This window comes from Sphaeramia orbicularis, chromosome 18 (assembly GCF_902148855.1).
Source record: "Sphaeramia orbicularis chromosome 18, fSphaOr1.1, whole genome shotgun sequence".
In the NCBI taxonomy this organism is placed as follows: domain Eukaryota; kingdom Metazoa; phylum Chordata; class Actinopteri; order Kurtiformes; family Apogonidae; genus Sphaeramia; species Sphaeramia orbicularis.
Window position 1 is genome coordinate 41,725,208 of NC_043974.1, and position 13,275 is coordinate 41,738,482.

Sequence of the window (13,275 nt, forward strand, 5' to 3'; positions counted from 1 at the left end):
AATATTAACTTCCACTTATATTAGACTTCCATGACCACTTTAAATAAGATTTAGATGTAAGAATCACAGAAAATCACTGGACAAAAGCCCAAATAAACGTGCATCTGTCCTCTGTGTGCACATGACACACTTTTGCAATCCAAGATCTTACATGGGCTACATTTGTCAAAGCTGAAACTGTCCAAAATGTTCCACTTGTGACAGATGCACAGGGTTCATACGGGTGCTTGAAATCCTTGAAAATGCTTGTGTTTTCAAGGTCTGAAAAGTGCTTGGATTTTAGTTGAAGTGCTTGAAAATGCTTGCAATTATTATTCTGTGATGTGATTTATTTATTTTTAATATTGCCTCAAGTCAAATCTACTTACAGAGAGGTGATGCATTTAGAAAAATAAAACTTTATGTCAAAAAAAAGTAAATTACCAGGTGCTCTCAAGTTGAACCCAGGTAGATTTTTTATCTTAATCTTTGTCCCGGTGTGAGTTTGTCTGAAGAACGCCAAGTGGCTTCCCTTTTTTTTGGATGAAACTTTGTGTTTTTCTTTAATTTGTTTAATTTGTTGTGTCCTTGGGTAAGACACTTCACCCACCTTGCCTCCAGTGTCACTCACACTGGTGTATGATTGTGTGTGAATGTTTGGTGGTGGTTGGAGGGGCCGTTGGTGTGGTTTGGCAGCCACACCTCCGTCAGCCTATCCCAGGGCAGCTGTGGCTACAAATGTACTGTACCACCACCAGAGTGTGAATGTGTGAGTGAATGAATAATGGATCCATTGTACATGCTTTGAGTATGTGTTAACAGAAAAGCGCTATATAAATCTAATCCATTATTATTATTATTATTATTATTATTATTATTATTATTATTATTATTATTATTATTATTACTAGGGCTGCGAGACATTGGCAAAAACTGACATTGCGATTTTTTTTAATATATTGCGATATGAAAAAATACTCAGGAGGATATAATAGCTGTTTGGTTTTCTCTTGTTTGTTGCTCATTTTTCAACATTGTTACCAGTGACTACTCCATGTGCAGGGGCGTGGTCTGCTTTGGCAAAATGATTAAGAACGATTGTGGTTGGTGGATCGCTGTTTGTAGTGTGTGTCAGGTACCCTTGGAATTACATGAGAACATACATTGCAGAACCTGCGATGTGACTATTGCACACATATACATTGTGATGACGATGCTCAAAAGATATATTGTGCAGCTTTAATTATTCTTAATAAATTCTTTACTCTAACTTTTTGCTATTATGGAAAGTAATTTTAGATGTTTATAGGATAATACAATGTAATACATAATACAACTCTTTTGGCTTCATTACAAGACATAATGAAACATTTACAGCTGGAAAAAGTAAGATTTTTTACTGAAAGGGAAACTGGAAATATTTCACCAAACATGGCAACCATTCATAGACTTCTTCAGTACTGCAAATATATGAGTACTGAGCTTAATAATGGGATTTTCTCTTGTCTGCTTTTTTTTCTTTCTGTATACATACTGCATATTTTATTTTTGATAAATATGCTTTATGAAAAAAAACCTTAATAAAGAGAATTATTTAAAAAGAAATATTAGGCTTCCATGAAAAGGGGGGATGTTAAAAGGTTAGGAAGCTTAACCCTTTCATGCATGAATTATTACAACCTTAATCAAGATTTTTTTTTTTCCTGAGTGTTTTTATTCATCTTTAGACATGAAAAAAAAAAAATATATGGTTGAAAATTTTTTTATGAACCTATTTTTCATGGAGTTCCAAAAATGTCCACCCATCTTGACACCATGCATTTAATTTTTGAAGCAAAGAAACATGTATTTACTGATATATTGTGTGAAAACTATGATATAAAAACATTTTTAATGCTGCTAATCTGCTGTTTTGTCACATTTTAACATACTATCATACTAGTTATTACTCACTTCATGGAGATAATATGCAACATAATAATAATAATTATAATAAAAACCTTTTAATTTCAGTTTAATAACAATAACAAGCAACTGATTTACACTCAAACATGTTGCTGCAGATCAGATTTATCTTGAACAGTAAACTTACAGTAATGGTATGAATGTCAGTGTATTATGGGATGGTGCATAAGCATCTACTGTGTTGGCTGATATGGAACTAAAACAACAAAATCCATAAATATATCAGAACAGCTGTAGAATAATTGTCCACTGTAGTGACCGTTGTGCATGAAAGGGTTAAAAACCTCCCTCACTGTTTCAGAGTCCAGTTCTATTGCTGATCCCAGCCCCTGATTTAATATTTATACAGCAACACATGAAGCATTTATAAGAGGAATATTCAATGTCTCGCCCTTGAACCTGAAACGTGTGACGATAAAAATGGTTTATTTCTTCATTTCCTGTGTTGTTTCTTCCTTTATTAAAACAAAAAACCCACCTCTGTAATTATGTTTTATCCATGAATGTACCTCCCTACCTCCTCTTCCATGTTTAATATCCTACTTTAAATCCCCCTCTCTCTCCTTCTTAGTTTTTACCCTATGCTCTGTCTTCTAAACTGTCCTCTTATCGCCTCCAGGAATCTTCCTCGTGCCATCTACATCTCCATCCCCCTGGTGACCTTCGTGTACGTCTTCGCCAACATCGCCTACGTCACTGCCATGACGCCTCAGGAGCTGCTTGCTTCCAACGCCGTTGCCGTGGTGAGTATATTTGACGTAACCTAGGGTGGATCTCTGACATCACTCACAAAATACACCTTGATAATAGAAATATTTGGTCGCCCTCTAGTGGAGAATATTGGCCAGTGCACAACACATCTATAATACTGAGTCTACTGCCTTTGAAAAGTGTCATAGCACCGTTTACAGCCTGAAAACGTATGAAGAAGTGAATCTGTTGACATGTGTGTGTTTTGTTTTTATCTCAGACATTTGGTGAGAAGCTGCTGGGGGTCATGGCTTGGATCATGCCCATCTCTGTGGCTCTGTCCACTTTTGGAGGAGTCAACGGTTCCCTCTTTACCTCTTCACGGTACGTTGGCTGCAGATCAGTCATTCTTCATATTAACAGTATGTATATCTATGAAAAGAGTATATATATTTAGGAAAACAGTGTATGTATTTATGAAAACAGTGTGTATATCTATAAAAACTGTTTGTATACTTATGAAAACAGTGTGTATATCTATAAAAACAGTTTGTATATTTATGAAAACAGTATGTATATCTATGAAAACAGCCTATATATATCTATAAAAACAGTATGTATATTTATAAAAACAGTATGTATATTGATGAAAAAAGTGTTTATATTTGTGAAAAAAGTGTGTACTTTTTTCATAGATATATAAACTATGAAAAAAGTTTGCATATGTTTAAAAACAGTTTTTATATCTATAAAAACAGTATGTATATCTCTGAAAACAGCATATATATCTGCAAAAATAGTAAGTATATTTATGAAAACAGTATGTACATCTATAAAAACAGTATGTATATCTATGAAAACAGTATGAATGTCTATGAAAACAGTATGTATATCTATGAAAACAGGATATATATCTATAGGAACGGTATGTATATATATGAAAACAGGATGTATATCTATAAAAACAGTTTGTATATTTATGAAAACAGTATGCATATCTATAAAAACAGTATGCATATTTTTGAAAACAGAATGTTGATCTATAAAAACAATATGTATATCATTGAAAACAGTATGTATATCTATAAACACAGTATGTGTATCTATAAAAACAGTATGTATATTTATGAAAACAGTATGTATAGCTATAAAAACAGTATGTATGTCTAAAAAAACAGTATGTATATCTGTAAAAACAGTATGTATAGCTAAAAAAACAGTATGTATATCTATGAAAGCAGTATGTATGTCTATAAAAACAGTATGAATATCTATAAAAACAGTATGTATATCAAAAACAGTATGTATATTTATGGAAACAGTATTTACATCTATAAAAACAGTATGTATATTGATGAAAAAAATGTGTATGTCTATAAAAACAGTATGAATATCTATGAACAGTATTATCACTATCTAAGTCTGTGAACTATTTATTGCATGACTTTTTGCACATAACTCACATTGTACTTCTGTTCTTTCCAGTTTGTTCTTTGCTGGGGCCAGAGAGGGCCACCTCCCCAGCCTACTGGCCATGATCCATGTGAAACGCTGCACTCCCATCCCTGCTCTGCTCTTTACTGTGAGTACCACATTGACCTTTTTAGACCAGAGCAACATTAAAGCTTCAGAAAAACCACTAACTTTCTGACTTCCTGTGTGTGACGTCCTTTTCTCTTTTGTCCCTCAGTGTCTGTCCACTCTGCTCATGCTGTGCACCAGTGACATGTACACTCTTATCAACTACGTGGGATTCATCAACTACCTCTTCTACGGAGTCACTGTTGCCGGGCAGATCGTCCTGCGTATTAAACAACCTGACATGCACCGACCAATCAAGGTGAATTTTTGGTGTCAAATCACATCAATGAGCCTGTTTACATGACTATGATAATCTGATACCTGGGAGTAATCAGATTATTGTAATAATCAGATGTGATGCGTTTACATGCACTTAAGAAATGCAATACTCAAAAAAAAAAAAAATAGTGATAGTGGACTGCAATTTCCTGTTATTGTCTTCTGCTCACATTTGACTCTGTAACTTCAGTTTTCTATGATTTGAATTGTATTTACACCTGCACAGATGTAAAAGTGAAATAAATCAGATTAACCCGTATACGTGAAGAGTATTGGGAGAAATCCAGGTGTGTTAATCTGATTTCTTATAATCAGATTACTGCTGTTATATATGATAAAGTATATCAGATGATATTGATATAAATCAGATAAGAATCAGAGTATTATTGTGCATGTAAACAGGTTCTTTAGAACATCATTTATCAAATCATGTGTATTATATTTATATACATGTGTGATAGCATCAGGGTGCAATTTGTTAGAGGGCATGGGGGGAATCAATTCCCCCTCTGATTTTTACATCCCTATTTTTACTCAATGAATTTTGTCCTTGCGGGGGGGGGGGGGGGGGGACGACAACCAACTGAAATAACAGGCAGGTTGTGTGTTTTCTTACACCTATATCCTACATTACTGGCACTAATGTTTATCTGTACCGAACTGTCGTCAGTCTCAGAATTCGCAAACGTCCCCATGCACTGGGGTGCCACAAAGGGGGGGGGGGGTGAACGTGACAAATATCATGGGGCCCAGCATATGTGGGGGGGGCCCATAGAGCAGTGGAGGGGGTCCAGTGGATACAGGTTAAAAGTTGTGAAAATTTTGTATAAGATCTGCTGTATAATGAACCTGGGAGTTGGACGTTGAAAGAGTGTAAAGTTTGACTTTTGTTTCACGCCAGCGTTAGTTCAGTTAGTTATGCCCCCCTCCCGCTCTGAAAAAACAAAACAAAACCAAAAAAAATCATTTCTTCCTCTGTTTTTTTGACTAATCGCACCCTGGATAGCATGTTATGTTTTCATCTGTATTATAAAAGTTAAGCAGCCTCTGTGTGTGTGTGTGTGTGTGTGTGTGTGTGTGTGTGTGTCTCAGGATTCACACAAAATCCGTGCAGAATTTACTGTTGCAGTTTACAATTTTTTTATGTATTTTTGGTTAAGGAACAGACTACTGAAAATGGCAAGTTGATAGGACCAATATTTTGGGAGATATTTATAATTTTGTAATACAATAGCCTTACAATCATGTTGCTATGGCCAGAATGCTTTGGCGGTGACTGCTGGACAAATGCGGTACAGCATGCACAAATACACAACAGCATAAAAACTACCACATCTAGAACCTGTGGATCCACACGGGTCAACGTGCTATCTTATATATAACTATGTGTGAATACCCTTTGTTTTATTTCCTCCAGATCAGCCTCATTTGGCCGGTGATTTACCTCATTTTCTGGGCCTTCCTGCTCATCTTTTCACTTTACTCTGAGCCTGTGGTGTGTGGTATTGGCCTGGCCATCATGCTCACTGGCGTCCCTGTCTATTTCCTGGGAGTCTACTGGGACAACAAGCCACAGTGCTTTGACGCTTTTGTTGGTAAGTGGGATTATCGTATTATGGGTTTCTGTGTTGGGTGAATATTTTACATTATTAAACCACAGCTTCTTAATATCATAAGGTAAATTAAGTGTCTTTTAGGAAACAAACTTATTTTGTCTGTGGAGCAAAGTTTAATGTAAAGGATTTTCTCACTTAGCCAATGTTTAATAAGCCCCGAATCTGGCTTATTTTATATGTTAAAAGAAATGTAAAAACAAAAATTGTGATGTAAATGGAGTTTGTCCTGTTGGTATATTTTGTGTTTTGTGTTTTTCTTAATAATATTAATGCTAACTGTGACCCTCCCTGCTTATAGTCTTCATGCAAAAGCAGGTTAAGGGAGTCATTTGTGTTTTATATTCCCAAGCTCTATACAACATATAATGTGATCCAGTAAAAGATATTCTTCTGCTCTGTGTTTGTTTAATATCCCATGGGTTATTGTAAGATTCATCACCCCATGTGCAAAAATGTAAAAAAAAAAAAGATTGTATAGTTTAAAAAATGTTATCTTGTGTTTTACTAATTGTGAAACAGACAATTGCTTTTTTTCTTTACATAGATCATATGTACTCCCCTCTTTTATTAAATTGTTCGATCACTAATCAATATCTGACTTGAACCAGAATCATTTAACTTTTGAAAATAGCTTAAAATAACTTAATTTTGACACATTTTCTCTGAGTGGACCAGCAGGATGTAGTTAGTTTTATAGCTCAAAATAACATAAATATTATGTCATTTTCATATATGCACATACTTTATTACAATATTTTGTGATATTTCAAATTGTATTTCTGTTTATTACTCTTTATAACACACAAATACTATTGAATACTCCAAAATATATACTTTTACTTTTTCATCTTCTTTGCTTTATTTTTGCTTTATTCTGTAAAATTCTGACTTTGTTATAAGATTATTGTGACTATATTTTGAGTCTTATCTTGAATTATTAGCTTGTTCTTATCCTCAGTGTGGAACTATTAGCATTTTGTATTATATGAATTATTGAAAAAAAGTGTTAAAATGAGTCTGTTATCAGCCGGCGCATACATTTTTAACTTAAAACTGTTTGTCTCTCACATCTTCCAGACAAAATGACATACCTGGGTCAGAAGTTATGTGTGGTGGTTTATCCGGCCATGGGCAGCAGCAGCGCAAACGAAGAGGAAGGAGAAGAAATGAAGGAGGCCAGGTCTCCTTTGTCCCAAGGGGACGGAGACAACCATAAATCAGCAGACTGCTAAAAAACCTTTATTTTCTACCTGGTCCTTAAATAAACAGACATGTGTGGATGCAAACACACACACACCAACACACATGCACATGCACACACAACTGCAAACACAGGGCATATTTTATAATGGAAATAATGATGAACACTTCCACAGCTGTTGTTTAATATTTGTATTTGGTTATAGTATTTGTATCAATCAATAATTTCTATGCCAAATGTAGTAGGTGATATTTAGAGTAATATGATCCCAAACATGAGTCTGGGGTTCTTCAAAAGTGCAATAAATAAAGGCTGCCACCTCCTCTGTACATGTTTCTACAGGCACATATACGTCTCATCTTCATCATCATCATCATCATCATCCTGCTTCATCTTCTCCCTCCACACACTCCTTGCACACTCCTGTGTTATTTTTAGTATTTTTTTTTATATTATCATCATCATCAAAAGACTCTAACTGTGGCTACACAAAATACTTTTTCAACATTTCTGATGTTCTTTTTTTTTTTTCTTCCTTTTTTGCCACATTGTAAATTTTGCTACCTATACAACACACCAAAGCTGTATTTCTGATTGTCAACACAGAAAATCCTACTCAGATCAACTGATTTCATGTTGTGATGTACACTAAGTACTGTGTTTTTAAAGGTGACTGTGATTCCAAACACTTTTTTTTGTAATTGTGATAATTGTTTATATCATTTGTTGTTATTTTAGTTTTAATAAGTTAATTTTAGTTTTAGATATTCTTTTTCTATTCAATATTGTATTCATCTGGGCCTATTTTTTACTAATGTGGAGGTATATACCTTAAAGCTGAAGTGTGATCTGTACTGCGTGTTGGCCAAAATGCTGGTAAATGGTGCACAGTTCTTGTTAATTGCCTTAATTAGAAAATATTCTGTATTACATTTGATGTATGTGGAGAGATGTTGATGCTAGTACTTTGCATTTAGACTCTTATGGAAAACACCAAAAATGTCAGTTTTTCCGATTTCTCTGTGTGTACGGACACTACGCAAAATCTAATTAACCTGCTAAAACTGCAAGTCCAGTCTGGACACATAGACTAGATACTAGAAGGAATAAATAGGCAAAACATGATTGTTTTCACCGCCACATTTGCATTGTTGATCCAGTGCAAATCCCTACACCGACACATGTGAATGCCTGTGTGAAAAACCAGTGATTGTCTTACATATTTTACGGACAAAGTGTATTTTTTATTTTAGATTAACAAATAGTTTAAATAATTTTGTGCTTTATTTTAGGCTGTAGAAATTTAAAAAAAAAAAAAAATTGTATGATACAATTCACTAGAAGAGATTTTAGTGCAATATTATGACAGGCACCAGCAAAAAAATTAACATGTACCCCTATTATGGCCCCGTGGAGTCTGTGTTGTCTGGTAATAGTAATGTATCAACACTTCCGCTGTATCTGTCATAATAACATACCTGCAAACATCAAATCCTGTAGTCCTTATGTAATCTATTACAGTCTCAGGGCTTTCTCACTGCCTAAAAACGCCACAGATCTGACTGATTGCCTCTTTTATCTGTTAGTGCTGAACATAACTGGTGTTTTTAGATGTTTATTCCTCAGGAGACCCCCCCATTCTAAAAAAAACCCCACAAAAACAAGAGACTGACAAGAGAAATGAGTGTATAAATATAAAGGAAAGTACCATTTGTTAAAACTGGGCCAGTATTTGTCTGGGTCACAGGGTGTCTTCGACGTCTTAAGAAGTACATTGATGTGTTCTGTGCCTGTTATTTGTGTATTGACATTAAACACATGTAAAGGCTGTATTTTATCTCATAGTAAATAAAAACCACTGACATGTATTTTATGAAGTTGTAATTCAGGTCCTGTTTCTATTAAATCCTCCCTGTCTTTTAACTTTTTTCCACTGTGACCGCTTTAAAGAATGTAATAAAAACATTCAAGGTTCTTTTTTATATAATACTCATTTTGGGTCTAATGTCAGTCAGCTGCTCAGTTTTAAACTACTTTAAAATAGTCAAATCCTGCATAACTTACTGCTTAAAGATTCGATATTTGTGCATGCTTATGGGAAGTTTGTGTTGAAGTCTGGAATATGGGTCGCTGATGTTAACTAACTCCATTTCTAAGATAACTACTGTCACGGTTGCTTTAATTTATGGCAACAATTGTTAGAATTGGCTCATTTTTTTCTGTGAAAATCCTAAAGCTTGCACTCAATACCTCAGTACACACTAGCTACTGTTAGCTTAGAAATGGACTTGGCTAATGTCAAAAAACTATCAGCTGCCAGTACAACACAGACTCCAACACAAACATAAAATAAAGACATTAATACCACATACTGAAAAAAAAAAACAACTCAAAATGCTCCAATATTTTCCTTTATTTGCTGCCCCTCCTTTATAAGATACAGCCTCCACAAACCAAATATGATGGAAATATGAAGTTTTCTTTTCTTTGATAGTCATTTATACTTATTTAGAACGATTTCTAACTACTTTTTTGTACACATAAGTCACTAATTTAAGTTGCCTTTTGCTTTTTTTGCAGTCTGCCTATATACTGTGAGACAGGCGTGTCTATTTTCCTGTCGTATAAATGTACATACTGGTGGTGAGTGTGACGAGAATAAAGTATAAAGCTATACAGATATGTCTTTCTGTTGCCTTTTTTATTCAGCTGTAATGAAAATTTTAAACAAATGGGTTCATCTGGGTTGAAAAGATTAAAAATACACTAAAAAAAAAAAAAGTACAATAATGGATTGGATGTAACCAAAAATGAATTTTCAGAATAATGTATGAGATTAATTATAATGAACTGGAACTCTAAAGCAGGGATGAATAACACTTTTAATTGGAAGAGCTGAAAAGTAAATGGACAGAGTTTGGAGAGCTCATTACAAATTACACAGCCTGGCCAAAAACAGTCTATACTTGATATTCTTCAGACCACTTTTAGCTTTCATTTACAGCAGGCATCCATCATGACACAGTTTCAATAAGCGTATGCATGTCACATTTATTTACCTAATTTTTTGGACACTCTGAAAAATTATTTGTATTATAATGAGTGATTTGTGGCTTATTTTCAACAGAAAACCAACTGTAAAGCTGTTTGATATGGACATTTGCTGTGTCATTACAATTGAATAAGTACTAAACAAAGATAAGATAAAAGATAAGATAAGATAAGATAAGATAAGATAAGATAAGATTTTATTTATCCCACCAGGGGGAAATTACACAAAAAAAATATAAAAGCAAAATTTTTACGTAAACAAATTAAAAACACACAAAGGCAAAAGTATAAATGTATTTGTTTATTCCATTGACATTCTAATCCAAAGTCAGGTCTTTTTCCACACACTTCAGTACACACTGTGGGCTGATTCAGCAATTGAAAAGACGAGACCAAAGCATAAAGTCTCTTCTCCAAACATAAAAAGCCAATTTAACAATATCCATGTAAATCAGAAACCATTGTCCTCAGCATGAATCTATGCAACATTTGAGGTCAAACAGGATGACAAAAAGCAAATGAAATAGTAACAACTGTGTGGTACATGATTTGAAACACTTGTCGTTTACTTTAATCTGCAGTTCTCCATCCTTTATGACTCTAAAAACGCTGATTTGCAGAACAAGCGAGTGATACTCAGACACTTGCCTCAGGTTATTATATAACGTGGATGATTTGTAACAGCGATTTCCCTACAGCATCTTCATGCTACAGTTAAGTCTGTGTCACTGTCAGTGAAGCAAAGATAACCTGTGAGCTTTAGGAAAGTCAGGGATGCCCGCCCTCCTTAGAGCAATAAAAAGAAACCTGAAAATACTGTACAGTAGTTTTTCATAGCAGTTAAATCAGCTCTAGATTATACATCTATAGGAAAAGCTTTTTGTTTTAAAAGATTACAGTAACTTTGCCCTTTCTTCCAGCTGAGTGTCTCATGGCAATGTTTCAAAGGTCAAGCAATGCTTTGAACACATTTTCAGCTGACAGGAGTAGATCCTGATCTACAAATGGCTGCAGTATCGTTGGGTGATTCTGCGGCCAAAACTCTCCAGTGAATCTGTTTTTAAGGAAGGAGCTGTAAGTTAAGGTAGTTTTCAAAGCGACGGCTACAAGGCACGTTTAGAGTAAATACTTCGGTGTCCTCCTCGCAGAGCAAGAACCAAGTGGAGGACAGAGCCGCCCTGGATTTTATAATCTGCCGCTGTTTTTTCATCGTTCCTGAGAAAAGACAGGAAAAACATGCAAAGTAGAAGACGTCAGATAATAAAATTCAAAGGCATTACATCTGTGACAAGGATCATTTTAACAACCCTGCCCGAACTACAAGATGCCTATATAAACTGTACATTTAGGATGATTTATGAGAAAAAACCTACACCGTTATATTTATTTTGAAACCAGTGTGAGAATTTCAGGAAAAGATCACTACATAGCTGACTGAAAAAATACAACTTTCTTCAAGCCTCTGTGTTGAAACATCAACTTTATTTTGAAGTACAGTACGTTTGGATGAATAATGCTTTTGTTTTGAGAAGAAGCTTTTTTCTAATAAAGAGAGACAGCAGACCTTATTCTTTTTTTATTTGCAGAAGTGGTCAAATAAATTGTTCAATTTGGCAGCCGTTCACTGAATTCAATTCCTTTCTTGGGTACATCAGACACTGTTTTTGAATTAGAGTTAGATATGTTTTCTTAGTTTGATGACAAAACACTGCCACATTCTGAATGGACCACTCAAGTTGATTGTTTTGGGCTCATGGTTCTCAGATTGGGCTTTTCCACTGGCCACAGCATGAGCATGCACACAGGACGTTGCATTCCAAGCATCCGGTGTTGTGAATTCGTGTATCGGAAATAGGAAATAAACAATAGACAATAAAGGGTTGTTTTTTTCCATGCCTAAAGAGGAATAAAAACACTCAGGAAAAAAATATTGATGAAGGTTCACATAATTAATGCATGAAAGGGTTAATAAAGTATTCTTGTGTTAAACTTCATTTATAGTGTGTTCCCCTTCTTTGTTGTGGCCTCTGAGCCAGGTCATAACACTGTTATTATTTTATTAGTCCGGCCCACTTGAGTTCAATTCGGGCTAAATGAAACTAAAATGAGCTTGGCACCCCTGATCTAACTGTTTGTCTGTATGGTTTTGTTAATAATAAAAACCCTGAATATGATGAAGTTTCCCTTTGCAGCCAGGTGTGTAAAACTTACATTTGTTTTCCACTGTAGATCAGTCTCTGCTGCTGAGGAGGGATGCCTTCTTTCTCCTCCACCCTTTCTTTAATCCTCTCCACCTGTGTGTAAATAATGTACATCACATACCTGACAAACAAAACAAATGTGCAGACAATAACAGGATAATGTACCTTGTCTGTGGGCTCTATGTCAATCTCTATCTCCTTGCCGGTGAGTGTCTGTGATATCAATTAATGTAAAGGTTATTACATTTGTCAACAGCAGGTGAGGTTATTTTAGCAGGTAATCGTTAGGCTTACCTTTACTTTAATAAGCATCTTTCCTGACTTGACTTTTTTTTTTTTTTAAATTATATTTATTTTTTTAAGTAGTTAAAGCAGAAGTAGGAATATTATATAAGTTCCCAAAACCTGTAGTATGATTGAGGTTGTGTTTTTAGCTGCTTTGGAAAACAAACACGATATTGTCTGTATTCTCCTCAAAATGAATGGATGTTTCCTGTGTTTCCCAGTAAATCCCACCGACCCCTCCACTGTAACTCGACAGTTCCGGTACAAGCTAATTTCGGGTTTATATTTTGTTTAACAAAGCGTCTGAAAGCCTACCAACAAACCGCCAAAAAATGTCTCTTATTAGTCGAGTTAGTACCGCTCTAACTTAATCAAACCGAAATTAGTATGCGGTGACACTGAAAATAATCTTCGCGACACCTTTGCT

General features: G+C 34.9%; 2 protein-coding genes across 3 annotated transcripts in view; one reads left to right on the plus strand and one right to left on the minus strand.

The window, feature by feature from the left end:
• Positions 1–9,986, plus strand: part of slc7a8a (solute carrier family 7 member 8a) — a 41,000-nt gene extending 31,014 nt beyond the window's left edge. For both annotated transcript variants that reach the window (XM_030162501.1, XM_030162502.1), the window contains 6 exons: positions 2,564–2,687; positions 2,915–3,018; positions 4,120–4,216; positions 4,325–4,474; positions 5,912–6,089; positions 7,188–9,986. In XM_030162501.1, coding sequence (XP_030018361.1) covers positions 2,564–2,687; positions 2,915–3,018; positions 4,120–4,216; positions 4,325–4,474; positions 5,912–6,089; positions 7,188–7,342 — 808 coding nt within the window. In that variant the 3' untranslated portion in view covers positions 7,343–9,986. The remainder of the gene's footprint in view (positions 1–2,563; positions 2,688–2,914; positions 3,019–4,119; positions 4,217–4,324; positions 4,475–5,911; positions 6,090–7,187) is intronic.
• Positions 9,987–10,642: 656 nt separating this feature from the next.
• nedd8 (NEDD8 ubiquitin like modifier) lies at positions 10,643–13,210 on the minus strand. Its single transcript, XM_030162851.1, has 4 exons — positions 12,858–13,210; positions 12,729–12,776; positions 12,574–12,656; positions 10,643–11,577 (listed from the first exon to the last, which is right to left on the minus strand). Exons 1-4 carry the CDS (start codon positions 12,873–12,875, stop codon positions 11,466–11,468), a joined length of 261 nt encoding a protein of 86 aa, XP_030018711.1. The 5' UTR covers positions 12,876–13,210; the 3' UTR covers positions 10,643–11,465.
• Between the last annotated feature and the right edge of the window lie 65 nt (positions 13,211–13,275).